Raw genomic sequence first — 16,458 nt, 5'->3', positions numbered from 1 at the left:
AACCTCTTTTCAATTTATACTGTTTTTTTTTTTCCTTACTTGAGAGCAAGAGAGATTTAGGACAAGATGAACCCTATCAGCTTCAATGAAGAAAGCCAGACATCCTCATCTCCACCCCAGCAGCCAACCCATCACGGTACCATGGGAGGCACCCGACAGGAGTCAACCTGCCCCGTGTATTTGCCATGTGACCCTGGGAGAGATACTTCACCTCTCTGGTACTCGACTGGTCCATTAGTAAAACGAGGACTTTGGACTACATGACCCCAAAGTCTCCTCTAGCTCAAGATTCCAGGATTTTATTTCATACTAATCAAAGAAATGAATATTGAAACAGTGAGCTACTCTTTTCTTCCTCATCAGGTTGGCAATTATTAAGAAAAACAATAACACTCAGTGCTGGCAAGAATGCAGGGAAATAGGCACTCTCTCATCCACTTTTGCTGAAAATATAAATGGGAACATACTTTGTGGAGAGCAATTGAACAATTTTTCAATCAAAAGTCTTTTAAGATGTTCCCAGCCTTTAATACCACAACTTCATTTGGGGAAATTTATCTTCAAGAAGAGACATGTGCAAAGATTTACTACAAAGATGTTCATGCCGAGATTTAGTACAAAGATGATTCTCAAGCACTGTTTATATTGGGGCGAAAAAAAACCAACCTAAATGTCCAATGGCCAGGGATTAAATAAAATATGTTGCATTCATATGATGCACCATTAAAAAATCATGGGCAAACGTTCACAGTTGTCAGATTTTGAAAAGTTAAAAAGTATATAATCCCAAATTTACAAGGTAATGAAACTTATGTACCAAGTCCTATTGAGTCTTCCTCCTAAATATATGTAGGATCTGTCCTTGATGCCACCCCCAGTGATACCCCCAATTTATCACCATGATCACCCGGCCTTGATTCCAACCCCCTCCATACTTGGGACTACGTGCTAAAAGGATATCCAGACCCAAATCTAACATCTCCACCACCTCCATCCACAGACGGCCCCCCCGGCCCCGCCCATCTCGGAAAATGTCCAAAACCCTTCCTACGGCCTCTGGAGCCCTTGGTGAGGGATGGCGTGAGCCCAGTGCGCTGGCCGGCTGCATCTGCCCCAGAGGGGCTCAGGCCTGGCCTTGGGAGCAGAGGAGTCTGGGCCCAATCCCAAGGCCGCGGCCAGGAGGAAGGGCTCTCACCTGACACTGTGAGATGTGACATGCCAGAAGTCTCTAGGGTGGGGATGGGGGTGGATGGAGCTGAAGGGTGCAGAAAGAGCCAGAAGAGTTGTTTGGAGGAGGCCTGGGCTCGGGGCCCCGGGGGAGTCCCTGCCCCTCTCTGACCTCTGCTTCTCTCAACAAGGGGGGCTGTAAACCAGTGGGCCCGTCCTGCTCTGGAGGACAGAGGACTTGCCTCTGAGGATCAGCTGCCACCGGGAGAGGTTTAAAGGGTCCCCCCAGAACCAGGCACCATGCTAAACCCTTCAAGTGCGCTGATTCCTCCCACCTCTGGGGCCCCCGTGATGCCTGTTTTCCAGAGGAGGAAAGTGAAGCTCCATGAGACGGGGCTTGCCCACGGAAAGGGCCAGAACCCCAGCGCATCTGGTCCCCAGGGTCTACTTCCCTCCCTGAGACTCTGTGGCTAAACAGTGCCCCCTCCCCTTCTGGCTCACGCTCGGACCTCCAAGCCCTCTCCCCTTTAGATCCACAGAGTCACGTGGGCAGGTACTGCAGATGAGCAAACTGGTGCTCAGAGAGGGTAAGCAACTTGCCCAAGGTCACAGAGCCCGAGTGAGGACCCAGCCCATTCTCCAGGATACTGAGTTTACAACAGGCTTGATATTTCTTGCCCAACCCAGCTTTAACAGTCTAACCTCGGTTCCTCCTGCTGCTGCTCTGTTTAGCCTTCAGTGGAGTCAGGGAGCGGCCTCCTTGGTCTCACCCGCATGCACACAGGATGCAGAGGGATCGCAGAAGCCGCCTCCCTCCCTCAGGGCCTTCCCTCTCCTGGGTGGCTTATCCCTTGTCCCGCTGTGGGGCCCTCCACACCCCAACTCGCTCATTTATCTTAAGATGGGTGCCAGATACTGCCTCCCCCCAAGGCAATGTCTTGCCCTCCCTGGTAGAGCAGAGTTGGGTGGGGGAAGCACCAATCAGGGAGTATTCCTTATCCTATAGGAAGGGACCCTCATGGGCCCCTTCCCAAAGCCAGAGAGACTGGTGACATCCAGCATCTCCCAACCAGACCCCTGGGGGTCCCCTTCTCTGCTCTGGGCCGCAGACGCTTTAGCTGCTGGCTACCCTGACCACCCCCCAACCAGATGCTCCTCCCTCCACCATTTTGGCATCAGGGGAAAGGCCGAAGAGACCGAAGGTTGGCAAGCAAGGTCAAGGCAGAGCCTGCACTGACCAAGAGCAGCAGGGAGGAGGTGACTTCCTCTGAGTTTTGGAAGGAGGCTCTGTGGGGAGAGCCGTGAGCACCACGGGGAGAGAATAAGGGGGAGAGAGGGTGGAGGCTTCTGCCTCTTGGGGCTGGCTGGCTTGGCCCAGAAGTCTTTAAACGGATGCAGCTCAGACCACGACAAATGGCTTGAGCCCCACAAGCTCGGTTTTCCGGATGACCTGGCTAGTTTCCACCTGAGGGCAGGAATTACATCTCTCTCGTTCACATCTCCATCTCTGTGCCCAGGACAGAGTGAGCACAGTGAAGGGCAAGTCAGGGCAGCCTCAAAATTAACAAGTGGGATGGGGGTGGGGGAGAGACTGCAGCAGGTAAAACAAGAACCTGCTAAGATTCGGGCAAACCAAAAGTCCCATCTTTCCATGCCTCCTGAGTGCCAGGCACAAAGACCAGGGCCGTAGGAAGGTTCCTTCATGGGGAGATGAACTTTGCTCACAAGATATATTTACGACCAGTTCGGGATGAAGCCGAATTCTGTAGTCAAAACAACGTGTTAATAACGATCGCTAACACGCATCCTTGCATCCTTGACAAGTGTGTGTCACGCATCAGGGACCGCTTACCATACGCCTTATACTCTGCTGTATGTGAATCATCTTGTTGCCTCCTTACATGCCCTTGGAGTCACGGACCATGAGCACACCCATTTTGCAGATGAGGAAACTGAGGCTCAGTTAGGTGAAGGGCTGGCCTGTCCCACAGCCTGGGCACACAGGGATGACAATATCCTCACCAACAAACTGCACAAAAGTGGGCCAGACCTCACAGAAACCGGGCTGCTGGCCACACCGAGCACTGCTTGATGAGTCCCGGCTGGGCGGGGCCTCCACCTCTCGCAAACCTCCTGCTGCCCCTGGATGTGAACTGCGCCGGGGAGGGTGAGGATTGGGTTACGGGGCGCTGATGACTTACAAAATCTTTTCTGCAGGGGAGGGAAAAAAATCTGCTCTGCAGTGTTAAGGCTGAATGACAGAGAGGTTTAGCTAGGCTGAATCCAGATATGCCTAGGGAGGGCCACACGGTTGGAGCTCTGAGAACTCCTCCTGATTCCTCACACACACAGATCACCAAGACAGTCTTTTCCAGAGAGCACGAGACTCACCACCAAGGATGGCGGCCAGCACTGACTTGGGCTGAACATCTGGGGCTCCCCTCTGGGCCCCCCTCGGCATTGTGGTTGGCTGTGGGATGCCGAGGTGGCCTAGGCCACCGGGGAATGCTTACACATGCCAGGACTCCCAGAACCAGTTGTGGGTCTTCAACTGGGACTCCTCAGAACCAAGGTCTGCATGACAAACACTCGTTAAGGGTACAAATTCCTGGGCCCGGCCCAGACTCTAAGAATCGGAAATCTGGGAGGGCAACCAGACCCAGGCACCTTGGTGTTTAACGGACCCTCCAGGAGATTCTGACATTTGAGAGTCCTTCCTAAGCGCTCCTCTCTTGACCCTGTACAACACACAGAACCCCTTGAACAAAGAGCTGACGGCTTCACGCCCCGGTCAAAGGAGGCCCATCTGGGGCCTTAGAACAGGCTCGAGGCTTTTCCTGCTGTTCCTGCCGGGAGACTTTTCAATCAACAGATACCTGTGGCCCTACTAAGTGCCAACGCAACCCGACAGGGAAGGGCCTGCCCTGAGGGAGCCGACATCAGCAAGGGAGATAGACAGGAGTCCCATGAGCCCACCACGACCTCCATCAGCCCAAACCCAATAAGAGCCCTAGAGGAAAAGTACCCGGCTCACTCTCTCCCTCATCGAAACTGTTCCAAAGGCCTTTTAAAATAGCCCGGCCCAGCCCAGCACCATGGGCCTGATTCCTAACAAGGCCTTGTTGACTCATCTTCTCCCAAAGTTGACAGATCTGCCCAGAGAGAGGGCGATGGACAAAATGACCGCCCCAGGTGCCTTCCCAACCCAGAGGCCACCATCGTGGGCTTAGAAATCGGAAAGGGACACACAGAAGAAAAGCCCCTCCGGATTTCTCAGCGTGAGCTCTGAGGTCTCTCAAGGGGCTTAACTTGGGGGCCAGACAGGCCTGAGTTCGAGTCCTGGCACCGCCTGCTGACGGGCCCTGGGATCTTGGGTCCCGGAATTACTGTGAGGATTGAACGCGTCAGGGAGGCAAGGAGCTTGGTGCGTGATGTGCTCCAGAAGCAGGAAACCTGGCTTCACTCAGCTCGCAGGTGATGGAGACACCCCGGTGCTGCCCAAGCTCACCCCTCCTTTGAAACCCACTGGACCCTCTGCCTCCCCAAGCCCAGGGGCCCGGGAAGCCCCGTGTGCAGCCTGCCTGCTGACAGCTACGGGCCGCAGCTGGACAGAGCCTGAAGGAAGGCCCAGCAAATCTCACAAAACAGCAGCCAAACTGGGAAGGGCCACCTACCCACCTTGGAAAGAAGGTAAGAGCAGCAAGGACGGAGTCCCTGGTCCTCAGGGCCTCAGCCCTTCAAGGAGCAGCTGCTGGGATGTGAGCACCTTGCTGCAGAATTCCACTGGAGAGGGGCCAGTACCTCCCAGTGGGCTAGCACCCACTCAGGAAAGACCCCTTCAATCCCAGCACATGCGGGCGAGGGGCATGGAGCTGAAGTGTGGGCTTGGACAGACCTGCAAACGTGCCCAGAAGACCAATGGAGTGGGGGGAGGGGCGAGCAGAGGTTGTGCAATGCACCATCACAAGCTGCCTCCCAAGCCTCCATCAACGCGTGGAGGTGGCGGTCAATCTGCCTCCGTCCAGGGAGGGCACAGAGCGGCTGGACCCACGCAGCCGCCCAGGTACGGGCTCAGAATCCCAACCCAAGCCCAAAGCCCCTGCCCCGTTCCAAGTCAGATCCCCAGGCAGAAGCCCTTCCAGACCACTCAGCAGTCCTCCTCCGATCCCCCAAAAGAAAGACCCTAAAAGAAAGACCGTGTGGTCAGGACCCAGTGCCATTAACCCTTGGCATGCTGGGACATCTCCAAGAGGCTTGCAGGGAAGGGAGAAGTCTGGTACAGAGAAACTGGAGAGGTGAGGTGACCGGAGAGTTGTGAAGTTGGGCACGTGGAGAGAGACACACTGGGACAAATCTAGAGAAATCTGAAATTGACAGACCCTCCTCTCAGGGGTGCCCCAGACGGTTAAAAGATGAGATGGACCAGATCACCCAGGGCTGTAGAAACCCATTTGCCGGCTTGGTAGATACAGATAGAAGCTGGGAAGGTGCAATCAGGGCCAGAGGAGAATTCAGCCTATAAACCCTGCAGCCAAGAGGGCGCCCAGGACCCTTCACCGCTGCCGCTGCCATGAGCTCTCTGACAGGTCTCGCCACCCCACCACACATGATCAGGGCCAGCGAGGGGGCGACAGGCCAACCTCGCAGCAGCAGCGGCGGCGGCGGCGGCGGCGGCGGCGGCAGCGGCAGTGGCGGCGGCATCGTGATGCATGAATCACCCGCCCCGCTGCGCTCGTGCCAGTCGGTTCCGCGCAGCCGGAGCCACCTCGCAAGCAGGCGCCCCCTCTCCGCCCCTCGCCCTTGCACACTCCTGCCCTTTTGGACAGCTCTGCAGGGAGGGGGACCGGGGAGGGGGGGCTGGGGGCTTCCCTCCGGGCCCGGGGGTGGTCCCGCGCACGCGGACAGGCGGCACACGTCCCGGGCGCGCGTGGTTGGGGGGCTGTCCTAGAACAATAGGGCCAGGTGTAGGGCTGGGGGCGCGGCCGGGAGCTTCCGAGGGGCCCGGGGCGGGTGCAGGGCAGCGGATGGCCGAGGCAGGGTGGCGGCGTCGTGGGGAGCGGAGAGCGGGCCCCGAGAGGACGCGGGGCGGGGGGTGGGGTGGGGGTGGTGACCGCGCGTGGGGGGAGGGGCGCGAGGGGGCGGAGGCAGCGCCCGGGAGCGCTGGGCGGGGGTCTCGGCGCGCGCACTCACAGTAGGTTTTCCTGGTCAGCTCCTCCACAACTTCAGGCTTCAACTTGCTGTTGGATTTCCCCATCCTCGGCGGCCGCGGCCCCCGCGCCCCGGGCCGGACCCCGTCGGGGCGCCCAGCGGGAGTGGCTGGGCTGGGGCGGGGTGCGCGGGGGGCCGGCGGGCCGGGGCCGCGCCTTTGTTTGCAGCTCGCGGCGCGGGGCAGCCGCTGGGCAGGCCCGGGCCGTCCGGCCGCCGCCCTCTCCGGGCGCCGCGGCGCGGAGCTGCGCTGGGCTGGGCGCCGACGCGGCCGCGGTGTCGCCGCGGTCGTCCCTGGTTACTGAGCTCCGCGGCACATGCTCGCTGCTGCGCTCCCTCTCGCCGCCGCCCCTGCGCTCCCCGCCTCCCGCCTCCCGCCCGCACCGGCGCGCCAGGGGTGGACCCGGAGCCGCCACTCAGCGCCCGGCGCCACCTCCCGCCCCGCACCCGCCCGGCCGGGCCTGCGCCCGCGGAACGGCGACCCCGCGAGCGCCAAGCCAAGCTCGCAGAGGGGCGCCCCCGGCCTCATCGGTCCCCGGGCGGGAGGACGAGGTCACCCCTCCACCTCCCTCGCGGCGACCCGCGGCGCTCCGCCCCCCCCACTAGGGCGGAGCCGGGCGGGGGAGGGCCCGGAAGATCTGACGTGAATGAGGCTGAGGCTCGGCTTGGCGAAATTCATTCATTCGACACGGATTTCTTGGGCGCTGGGGCAGCCAGGGAGCAGGCCAGGCGCGGTCCCAGCCCTGATGGGGCGGGGCGGGAGGGGAGGACACGGCTCTGCAGGATGTCACATGTGGTGGCGGGGGGGGGGGGGGGGAAGGGGGGTGCACCTACCGCGGCCTGGGGAAGGTGACCTCCAAGCCCGGGGGGGAGGGAGGGAGGGTGGTTGGGAACGTGTTCAAGGCCCAGAAAACCTGGAGGAGGGAAGGAGGCCTGAACCCCAGGGAGAGCTCCTCTCCGTGCACGGGACTCCACGCACAGCCCGGGGTATGATGTGAGGCCAGAGAGAAGGGCAAGGACCAGTGGGGACAGGCCTGCGCTCGCCCCAAGGAGCTGGGCCTCTGCGATTTAAGCAAGGAGGTAACAGGGTCAGATCTGCTTTCTCTGCTTCTCTGGCCTCAGTGTGGAGGGGCGCTCTGGGCAGGAGCCGTGGCCCAGACCAGTGGCCAGGGCTCCACCTGGATGGACAGAGGCAAGGGATGGGGGGTGGGGTAAGTGTATGGTGAGGGAGAGAGTCTACGTGGGCTTCCAGGGCCACCCCATCTCCAATGTGAACATGTTGGGACCTCTTCTGTCCCCTTCTGAGCTTTATCGTTTTTCTCTTTAGCAACTATCACAGATTTCTTTTTTTTTAATTTAATTTTATTTATTTTTTTATACAGCAGGTTCTTATTAGTCATCCATCTTATACACATCAGTGTATACATGTCAATCCCAATCGCCCAATTCATCCCACCACCATCCCCACCCCCCCCCGCGGCTTTCCCCTCTTGGTGTCCATACGTTTGTTCTCTACATCAGTGTCTCAACTTCTGCCCTGCAAACCGGTTCATCTGTACCATTTTTCTAGGTTCCACATACATGCGTTAATATATGATATTTGTTTTTCTCTTTCTGACTTACTTCACTCTGTATGACAGTCTCTAGATCCATCCACGTCTCAACAAATGACCCAATTTCGTTCCTTTTTATGGCTGAGTAATATTCCATTGTATATATGTACCACAACTTCTCTATGCATTCGTCTGTCGATGGGCATTTAGGTTGCTTCCATGACCTGGCTATTGTAAATAGTGCTGCAATGAACATTGGGGTGCATGTGTCTTTTTGAATTATGGTTTTCACCCACTTCAGACCTAGGGACACATACAGACTGAAAGTGAGGGGATGGAAAAAGGTATTCCATGCAAATGGAAATCAAAAGAAAGCTGAGTAGCAATACTTATATCAGATAAAATAGACTTTAAAATAAAGAATGTTACAAGAGACAAGGAAGGACACTACATAATGATCAAGGGATCAATCCAAGAAGAAGATATAACAATTATAAATATATATGCACCCAACATAGGAGCACCTCAATACATAAGGCAACTGCTAACAGCTATAAAAGAGGAAATCGACAGTAACACAATAATAGTGGGGGACTTTAACACCTCACTTACACCAATGGAAAGATCATCCAAACAGAAAATTAATAAGGAAACACGAGCTTTCAATGACACAACAGACCAGATAGATTTAATTGATATTTATAGGACATTCCATCCAAAAACAGCAGATTACACTTTCTTCTCAAGTGCGCACGGAACATTCTCCAGGATAGATCACATCTTGGGTCACAAATCAAGCCTCAGTAAATTTAAGAAAATTGGAATCATATCAAGCATCTTTTCTGACCACAACGCTATGAGATTAGAAATGAATTACAGGGGAAAAAATGTAAAAAACACAAACACATGGAGGCTAAACAATACGTTACTAAATAACCAAGAGATCACTGAAGAAATCAAAGAGGAAATCAAAAAATACCTAGAGACAAATGACAATGAAAACACTACTATCCAAAACCTATGGGATGCAGCAAAAGCAGTTCTAAGAGGGAAGTTTATAGCTATACAAGCCTACCTCAAGAAACAAGAAAAATCTCAAATAAACAATCTAACCTTACACCTAAAGGAACTAGAGAAAGAAGAACAAACAATATCACAGATTTCATTACATATTTTCGTTGTGTTTTGCTGTCTCCTCAGCTAGAGTATGAGCCCCCCGAGGGCAGGGATTCTTTCTTATTTGTAGTTGAATCTCCAGCACCTAGAAGGCACCTGACTTGCAGTGGCCACTCAGCAAACCTCTGTGAATGAGTGAAGGGCTGAGGGAGGAAGGACACCGGTGCTGGGGGCCTGGGGGTGGACAGAGCATGGCAGGAAGAGGCCGCCCTCCTCAGGGCCGCAGGGATGAGGTGGTGGGCAGGGTCTCTTTTTGTCCCCACTTTGGCACAGTGTTCAGACCTCAGGGGATCCGGGAAGCCCGGAGGAACGGGGGAGACAGAAGGCCTGCTTCTCAACCCCCAAATGCCTCCTCCTCCCCCCAGACACGCCCCATTCCAGCCTTTCCCCTGAAGGCCTTTCCTGGGTCGAGGCCCCAGCCCCAGGAAGCCTTCAGAGAGGGGTACACTTGCTGGCCTGCTAGAGCTCATTCTGTCAAGGAAGTGAGGAGGGTACGGACCCCAAGAGCTGGGCCCACAGTTGGAGGGACCTGGTTTAAACTTGGGAACAGGATGTCCCAACCATGAGGACTGGCTAGGAATGGAAAGTAGGGAGGGACCCGCGGTGAGGGGTTTAGAGCTGGCCAGCCCAGCCTGAGCGTCCTGCCTGGGAGGAGGGAGAGCCAGCAAGGGGACCATGGCCTAGTTGGGACGACAGTGACAGCAGTAGCAATTAAAGCCCCAAATCCAGGTGCTCCTCCTGTATTTCTTGCCCACTGTCTACATGCCAGGCACTGTGCTGAGCGCTGGGGACACCACCGTGACCAACGTGGTCCATTTCCTCAGGGGGCTCAGGGACCTCCCCCTCCCCTGTCTGCCCCACATTGGTCCCCAAATCACACTGGTGACAAACTCCACGAAAGGCTGTGAACCATACACAGAAACTCCTGTGGGGGCGGGGAGCTTCCTGCGGGCTTCACAGATTCACTCCGTCATTCAGCAAATATTTACGAGCACCTACTATGTGCCGGGCCCGCAGGATAGAGACGAAACTCCTGCTGTTGTGGAGTGTACAGTTAATGAGGGCAGAGTGATATAAGCATAAACAAAATTCATGAGTAAAATATATAATGTCAGAGGTGAAATACAACAATAAGGCAGGGAAGGCGGATGGCAGGTGCTGGGGTGGGAGCTGTGAGATGTTTACTGGCAGGGAGCCCTCACTGAAGAGGTGCTTTCTGAACAAGGACCCGAAGGAGGGGACGCCCTGCAGTGGAGCCTGGTGGCCTGTGTGTGGCCTGGCAGGGGCGCAGCAAGGTGGGGCTTAGAGAGTGAGGCAGAGATGGGAGATGAGGTCAGACTCAGGGATCTCTTGGTACTTAGCCGGATCCCTGGGCTGCTGCACACTGACTCCAGGCAGGTGGGGGGGAAACAGGGACCCTTGGGAGGTCACAGTATCATCAGCTGGGGCGGTGGTGGCCGGGTCCAGCGTGGCAGCGAGGACGTAGAGAGAACTGGTTAGGCTCGGTTATATTTTGAAGGCAGAGACGGCAGGATACCTGAATGGATTGGGTAAGGGTGTGAGACAAAGAAAGAAAGGAATCAAGGCCAAGGATTTTGACCTGAGCCACTGGGAGAATGGGTTCCATTTGCTACCATGGGGAGTGGCCAGGTTTGCAGGGGGAAAGAGCAGGAGTCCGGTTCTGGACGTGTGAGGTATGGGAGGCTTATTAGACATCCAAGTGGAGATGCCGAAGAGGCAGGTGATACAGGCGCCTGGAGTTCAGGGACAGGTCCAGGCTGCAGGGATCAGCTGGGGAGTCATCCTGGCAGAGATGGAATTTAAAGCCCTGCGACAGGGCTTCCCTGGTGGCGCAGTGGTTGGGAGTCTGCCTGCCAATGCAGGGGACACGGGTTCGAGCCCTGGTCTGGGAAGATCCCACATGCCGCGGAGCGGCTGGGCCCGAGAGCCACAATTACTGAGCCTGCGCGTCTGGAGCCTGTGCTCCACAGCAAGAGAGGCCGCGACAGTGACAGGCCCGCGCACCGCGATGAAGAGTGGCTCCCGCTTGCCACAGCTGGAGAAAGCCCTCGCACAGAAACGAAGACCCAACACACCCAAAAATAAATAAATAAATTTATTAAAAAAAAAAAAAAAAAAGCCCTGCGACAGGATAAGGTCACTAAGGGAGCGTATAGATAGATATACAGGAGCTGGTCAGACAAGGCTGGGCAGAGTGTTCCGGGCCCCCATGACGTGGGGAGAGCATGTGGGAAGGTGCTGGGCCTTGGGGCCAGCCTTACCCTCTTTCCTGACCTGGATTTCAGCCCAAAGGGTCCCTGCCAACATCCAAATACCTTACCCCGAGCCCCCCCGGACTAAGCGCTCAGATCCACTCTCTGATGCCCGGGTCGTTCTGAGAGCACTGGTTCTGGGTCTTTCTGCCACAAGAGTTTGGTGTTTAAGGTGAAGAAAAATGTGCAGCCAGGCTTCAAGCCAGGGTTTCACGACCAGATTCCCACTTTCAGAGGCCCCTTCTGGCTGCTGTGGATTGGAGGGGACAGAGTGGAAGCCCAGAGGCCGGTGAAAAGCCAGGGAGTTTGAGTGGCAACTGATTAGATGGGGGTTGGGGGGATGAGAGAGGGGAAGGGACGTAAAGGATCCCTGGTGGAGGGGGTAGAGGGGGAGGGGAGAGCCCGGCAAGGAGCAGGTCATAAACCAGTGCGCACAGAATAATCGAATTAGCTCCATATACCTATGTAGAAAGCAGTCTGAAGGGTATACCTCCAGGGTGTTACAGCAATTGCTACCAGTATATGTAGGATTATGTCATTTTATTTTCTTCTCTCATCTGTATTTTTCCTTGTGTTTTAAAAAATTGGGATGGGACTTCCTTGGCGGTCCTATGGTTAGGACTCAGTGCTTTCACTGCCGTGGCCCCGGGTTCAATCCCTGATCGGAGAACTAAGATCCAGCAAGCCGCTCAGCGGGAAAAAAAAAAAAAATTGGGATGTAATTCACATAACATAAATTTACAATTTTAAAGTATATAATTCAGTAGTTTTAGTGTATTCACTAGGTTCTGCAGCCATTATCACTACCTAATTCCAGAAGCTCCTCTGTGTCTTATATAGACTGTTTTCTACAACTAAATGCATTGCTTTTGAATAAGAAAAATATTTGATAAATCATTTTGCTCAGCTGCCGGTAGCCCCAGGAATACGCCTTCCTGAGTCAGCTGCTAGAGCTTGTGGATGACCTGGACGCCTAGCCCCCTTCCAGACGTGGTGAATCTGAAGGAGGTGGCATCATGGCCTGGGAATCTGCATTTTAACACAGCATCTGGTCCCCCTCTCTCGCCTTTCAGCTGAGAGTCCCATCCCTTGTGTTATAAGCTCACCTGGAAGAGTGACCCCAGATGCTTGCTTGGTAGTTCTTCCAGAGAGCTCGTGGGGGGCGGGGGGAGAAATGACACACATGTGGTGGGCAGAGTCTGGATTAAAGATTCCCCCAGGTCACTGCATCCTGGGTGTCGGTTACCTCTTCTGCCTGATCAACAGCTCCATCCTGATCTCTTCCAAGTCTCAGCCCACGTATCCAGTGCCTTATGGGGTGTGTCCATTTGGACGTCCCACTAGCATCTCAGACTCATCACGACAGAAACATAACTTATCACCTCCCTCCCAAAAAGAATCTTCTCCCCTTGGGCCAATGGCGCCCCCCCCCCATACTCAGTGGTTCCAGCCAGAAATCTGAATCATCTTAGGCTCCTCCCTCTCCCCAGTAACCCCCCTCTCTAGATCCATCAACCTGGTCCATTGGATTTCACTGCCTAAATAGCCCTCAAGGCGTAACGCTTTTCTCCACTCCTCCCCACCCCACAACAGGTCTAATCCAGCCACTGCCCTTTCTCAAAGCCACCGTCTCCTGCCTCATCTCTTGGTCCCCCTAACAAGTTGTTACCCCGCTGGGGCTGCCCTCCCACCCCCTCCCACATTGCAGTGACCGCCTAGACCTTCAAGCTCCAACACGGAAACCCCTCCCACACCTGCAGCCACTGAGCACCTGAGACGTGGCCGATCCGATGGAGACGTGCTCTCTGCACAAAGTACACACTGGATTTCGAAGGGTCATACAAAATAAAAAGAGTGAAAACTATCTCATTAATATATTTGATTACACATTGAACCGATAATATTTTGGCTATAATGGGTGAAATATACTATTAAAATTAATTCCATCTGTTTCTTTTAGTTTTTTTTAAATGAACCTACTAGAAAATATAAACTTCCACCTGTGGCCACATTCTATTCCTAACAGACAGTGCTGTCTTGGACGTCCCTTCTAGTCTCCATTTAAGCATCACCTCCACAGAGCCTTCCCGGGGTCCCACAGGTGACCTCATGCCCCCCTAGTGTGCACCTACGTCCAACGGCACCTGGTCCTGGGGTTTGCAGCACTTTATGTGATTTAAGGAGGTGTGTCCCGAGGAAGTCCTTTCTGTTCCATCGTTCCATCGGTCAGGTGGAGGCTAATGGGGGCTGCCCAGGTACAGCCAGCTGCTAGGAGTGGGGGGAGGGGTGTGCTGGAATTTGGCCCAGTGGGGGGAGGAGGAGGAAGGGACCCACTGAATCCCCAGCGTGGAGCATGCATCCTGAGGCCCAGGTTCAGGCCTGGTTCTGTTCCTCATGCACTGTGTAGCTTTGGGCAAATCATTTCCCATCTCATGGACGAATCTGATCTTCTCATGAGGGGAGGGTTTATAAGCATCAAGAAGGCTGGGCACAAGCGCACGACAAACAGTTAACATCTTTAACCTATTAAGAGCTTTCTAAGCTAATAAGCAAACGGTGAGCCCTCAATAGAAAATGGGGAAAGGACTCAAGGAGGTGATACTGGAGCAAATGCAAGCCTCCCGTCAGCACAAAAGCTGTCCCTGACAACTCATCAGAGGAGCACAAAACGAACTGGAAGAAAAAAGAGTCAGTGACCATAACCCAGTGTTGGCAAAGAAGTGAGAAAATGGGCAACCAGCCACTGCCAGGCAGGTTGAGTTGCTACAGCCTTTCTGAAGAACATTTTGGCAGTAAATATCCATATTCTCTGACTCAGCAATTCCACTTCTAGGAAATTATCCGAAGCCAACAATTGGAGCTCTATACAAGTGTTTAGCTTCAAGGACGTTACTGTAGCAGCACTTATAACAACAACAACAAAAATGGAAACAACCTACATATCCAAAACCGAGGGATTCCATTATCCATACCGTGGAATCCTGTCCAACAGTATTAAATTATAGCATGGACAGAAATCTACTTACATGAGACAGATCCGTTAACAGCACAAAAAAGTTTCAAAAATCCTAGGATGATGCCAACTGTGGGATGAAAAAGAAATCCATGTTCTTCATTGTGTGTGTGTATGTGTGTGTTTTTGGCCACACCATGCGGCATGCAGGATCTTAGTTCCCAGACCAGGGATAGAACCCGTGCCCCCTGCAGTGGAGGCGCAGAGTCTTAACCACTGGACCGCCAGGGAAGTCCCTGTGTTTTTTAATTAAGTAGTTTTTAATCATATTTTTTCTCCAAATTATAAAAAGATTATCAAAAGTATATAATCCAGTATCTCCTGAAGAAAAACCAGTCTCAGTGGTACACATGTCCTGTGGGGAAAAGGGTTCCCTGGTCAAATGCTTTGGGGGGATATCCCATCTAAGAGTCAGGGCACATTAGCATACTAAAGGCTCTGAGAAATCCTGCAGGAAAGAAATTTGTTTTATTTCAGTATTTCTACTCTTGTTTTTTCCTTAACTCCAGATAGCATTTGAAGAACTGATGTCCTGTGGAATACACAAACATGAGGAACCCACTGTTTTATGGGTTCTCCCGTGGGAGAAATGATGTAATGAAGAGGTGAAATGGATGGAGGCGGAGCATTGAGTCTTTAGTTGTCATATTCACAGGGTCGGCACTGCTAGAGAGAGTCCACCCAGCGGCCAGCTGCCTCCCCATCACAGACGTCCTGCAGGTACCTGGCCCGCAGTGGGAGGTGCATGACCATAGGCTGGGTCCAGCTGAGCTGATTCACCATCGCCAAAACATGCTGCAGTGGGCTGCCGACTCCAGCCCGTGGGCAGTGGCTGCTGGAGCGTTGTGTTGGGCAGGGGCTTGGCTGGAGAGAGCGGCATGAACCACTGCGCTGTGGGTCATGGTCATCACGGAGGAAGAGGCAGCACTGTGTAGCTCTGTGTTCCCTTGGGAAGAATTCTGTGGTCTTTCCCATCCTTCTTTCCTGCGGGGCAGGCTACATCATTCACCCCGAGTGAATTACCACCCAGTCAGGGCAAATGGTGATTGGAGAGGACCAGGGACTCTGGAGTCAGAGAGGACCAGGGGCTGGTCCTCCATCCATAATGTCAGAACTGCCCACCACAGTCACATCCTCACTAGGCCCTCTGGCCAGCAGCCTTGTGTTACAGGGGCCTGTGGAAGTGGCCAGTGGGACAGTGGTTAGCACAGGCCCTGGAGCCAGACTGTGCTTACTGGTTGTGTGGCCTTAGGTAAGTTACTTAAACTCCTTAAGCCTCAGTTTCCATATCTGGAAAGTGGGCATAATAAAAAGACTACCTCCCCACAGAATCGTTATGAGAATTAAGTGATGTATGGAAATACTTAGCACTCCTTAGTAAAGACTGGCTATTATCATTATTGATGAATAATAATATAGGTTTTAATAATATTATAATTATTGTTATTGACAAAGGAAAAGAGATCATTTAATGACATCATCTGGGGGGGGCGCCAAGGCATGTGACAACCCGAGCACGTGATGTGGTCAGCGCCGAGATCCTCACAGGAGAAAAAAAGAACAAAAAGAAAAACAGCTGGGCAGGTCTTCAAGATGGCGGAGGAGTAAGACGTGGAGATCACCTTCCTCCCCACAAATACATCAAAACTACATCTACATGTGGAACAGCTCCCACAGAACACCTACTGAACACTGGCAGAAGACCTCAGACTTCCCAAAAGATGCCTTCAGGTGACCTACATGCAGATGTGGGGCCAAATCCAAAGCTGAACCCCAGGAGCTGTGCAAACAAAGAAGAGAAAGGGAAACCTCTCCCAGCAGCCTCAGGAGCAGCGGACTAAATCTCCACAATCAACTTGATGTGCCCGCATCTGTGGAATACCTGAATAGACAACGAATCATCGCAAAATTGAGGCGGTGGACTTTGGGAGCAACTATAGACTTGGGGTTTGCTTTCTGCATCTAATTTGTTTCTGGTTTAATGTTTATCTTAGTTTAGTATTTAGAGCTTATTATCATTGGTAGATTCATTTATCAATTTGGTTGCTCTCTTCCTTTTATATATATATAT

The 16,458-nt window shown here is 53.6% G+C and overlaps 1 protein-coding gene across 1 annotated transcript in view; it reads right to left on the bottom strand.

Annotated features, from left to right (window-relative positions):
- NCS1 (neuronal calcium sensor 1) overlaps window positions 1-6,566 on the bottom strand; it is a 62,796-nt gene extending 56,230 nt beyond the window's left edge. The window contains exon 1 of the mRNA XM_057548837.1: window positions 6,358-6,566. Within this exon, the coding sequence (XP_057404820.1) occupies window positions 6,358-6,421 (64 nt within the window). The 5' untranslated portion in view covers window positions 6,422-6,566. The remainder of the gene's footprint in view (window positions 1-6,357) is intronic.
- Window positions 6,567-16,458: the final 9,892 nt, after the last annotated feature.

The sequence above is a fragment of the Balaenoptera acutorostrata genome, chromosome 6 (genome assembly GCF_949987535.1).
Source record: "Balaenoptera acutorostrata chromosome 6, mBalAcu1.1, whole genome shotgun sequence".
Classification (NCBI taxonomy): domain Eukaryota; kingdom Metazoa; phylum Chordata; class Mammalia; order Artiodactyla; family Balaenopteridae; genus Balaenoptera; species Balaenoptera acutorostrata.
Note: the sequence above shows the minus strand (reverse complement) of the source record. Positions and strands in the feature narration are given on the sequence as shown.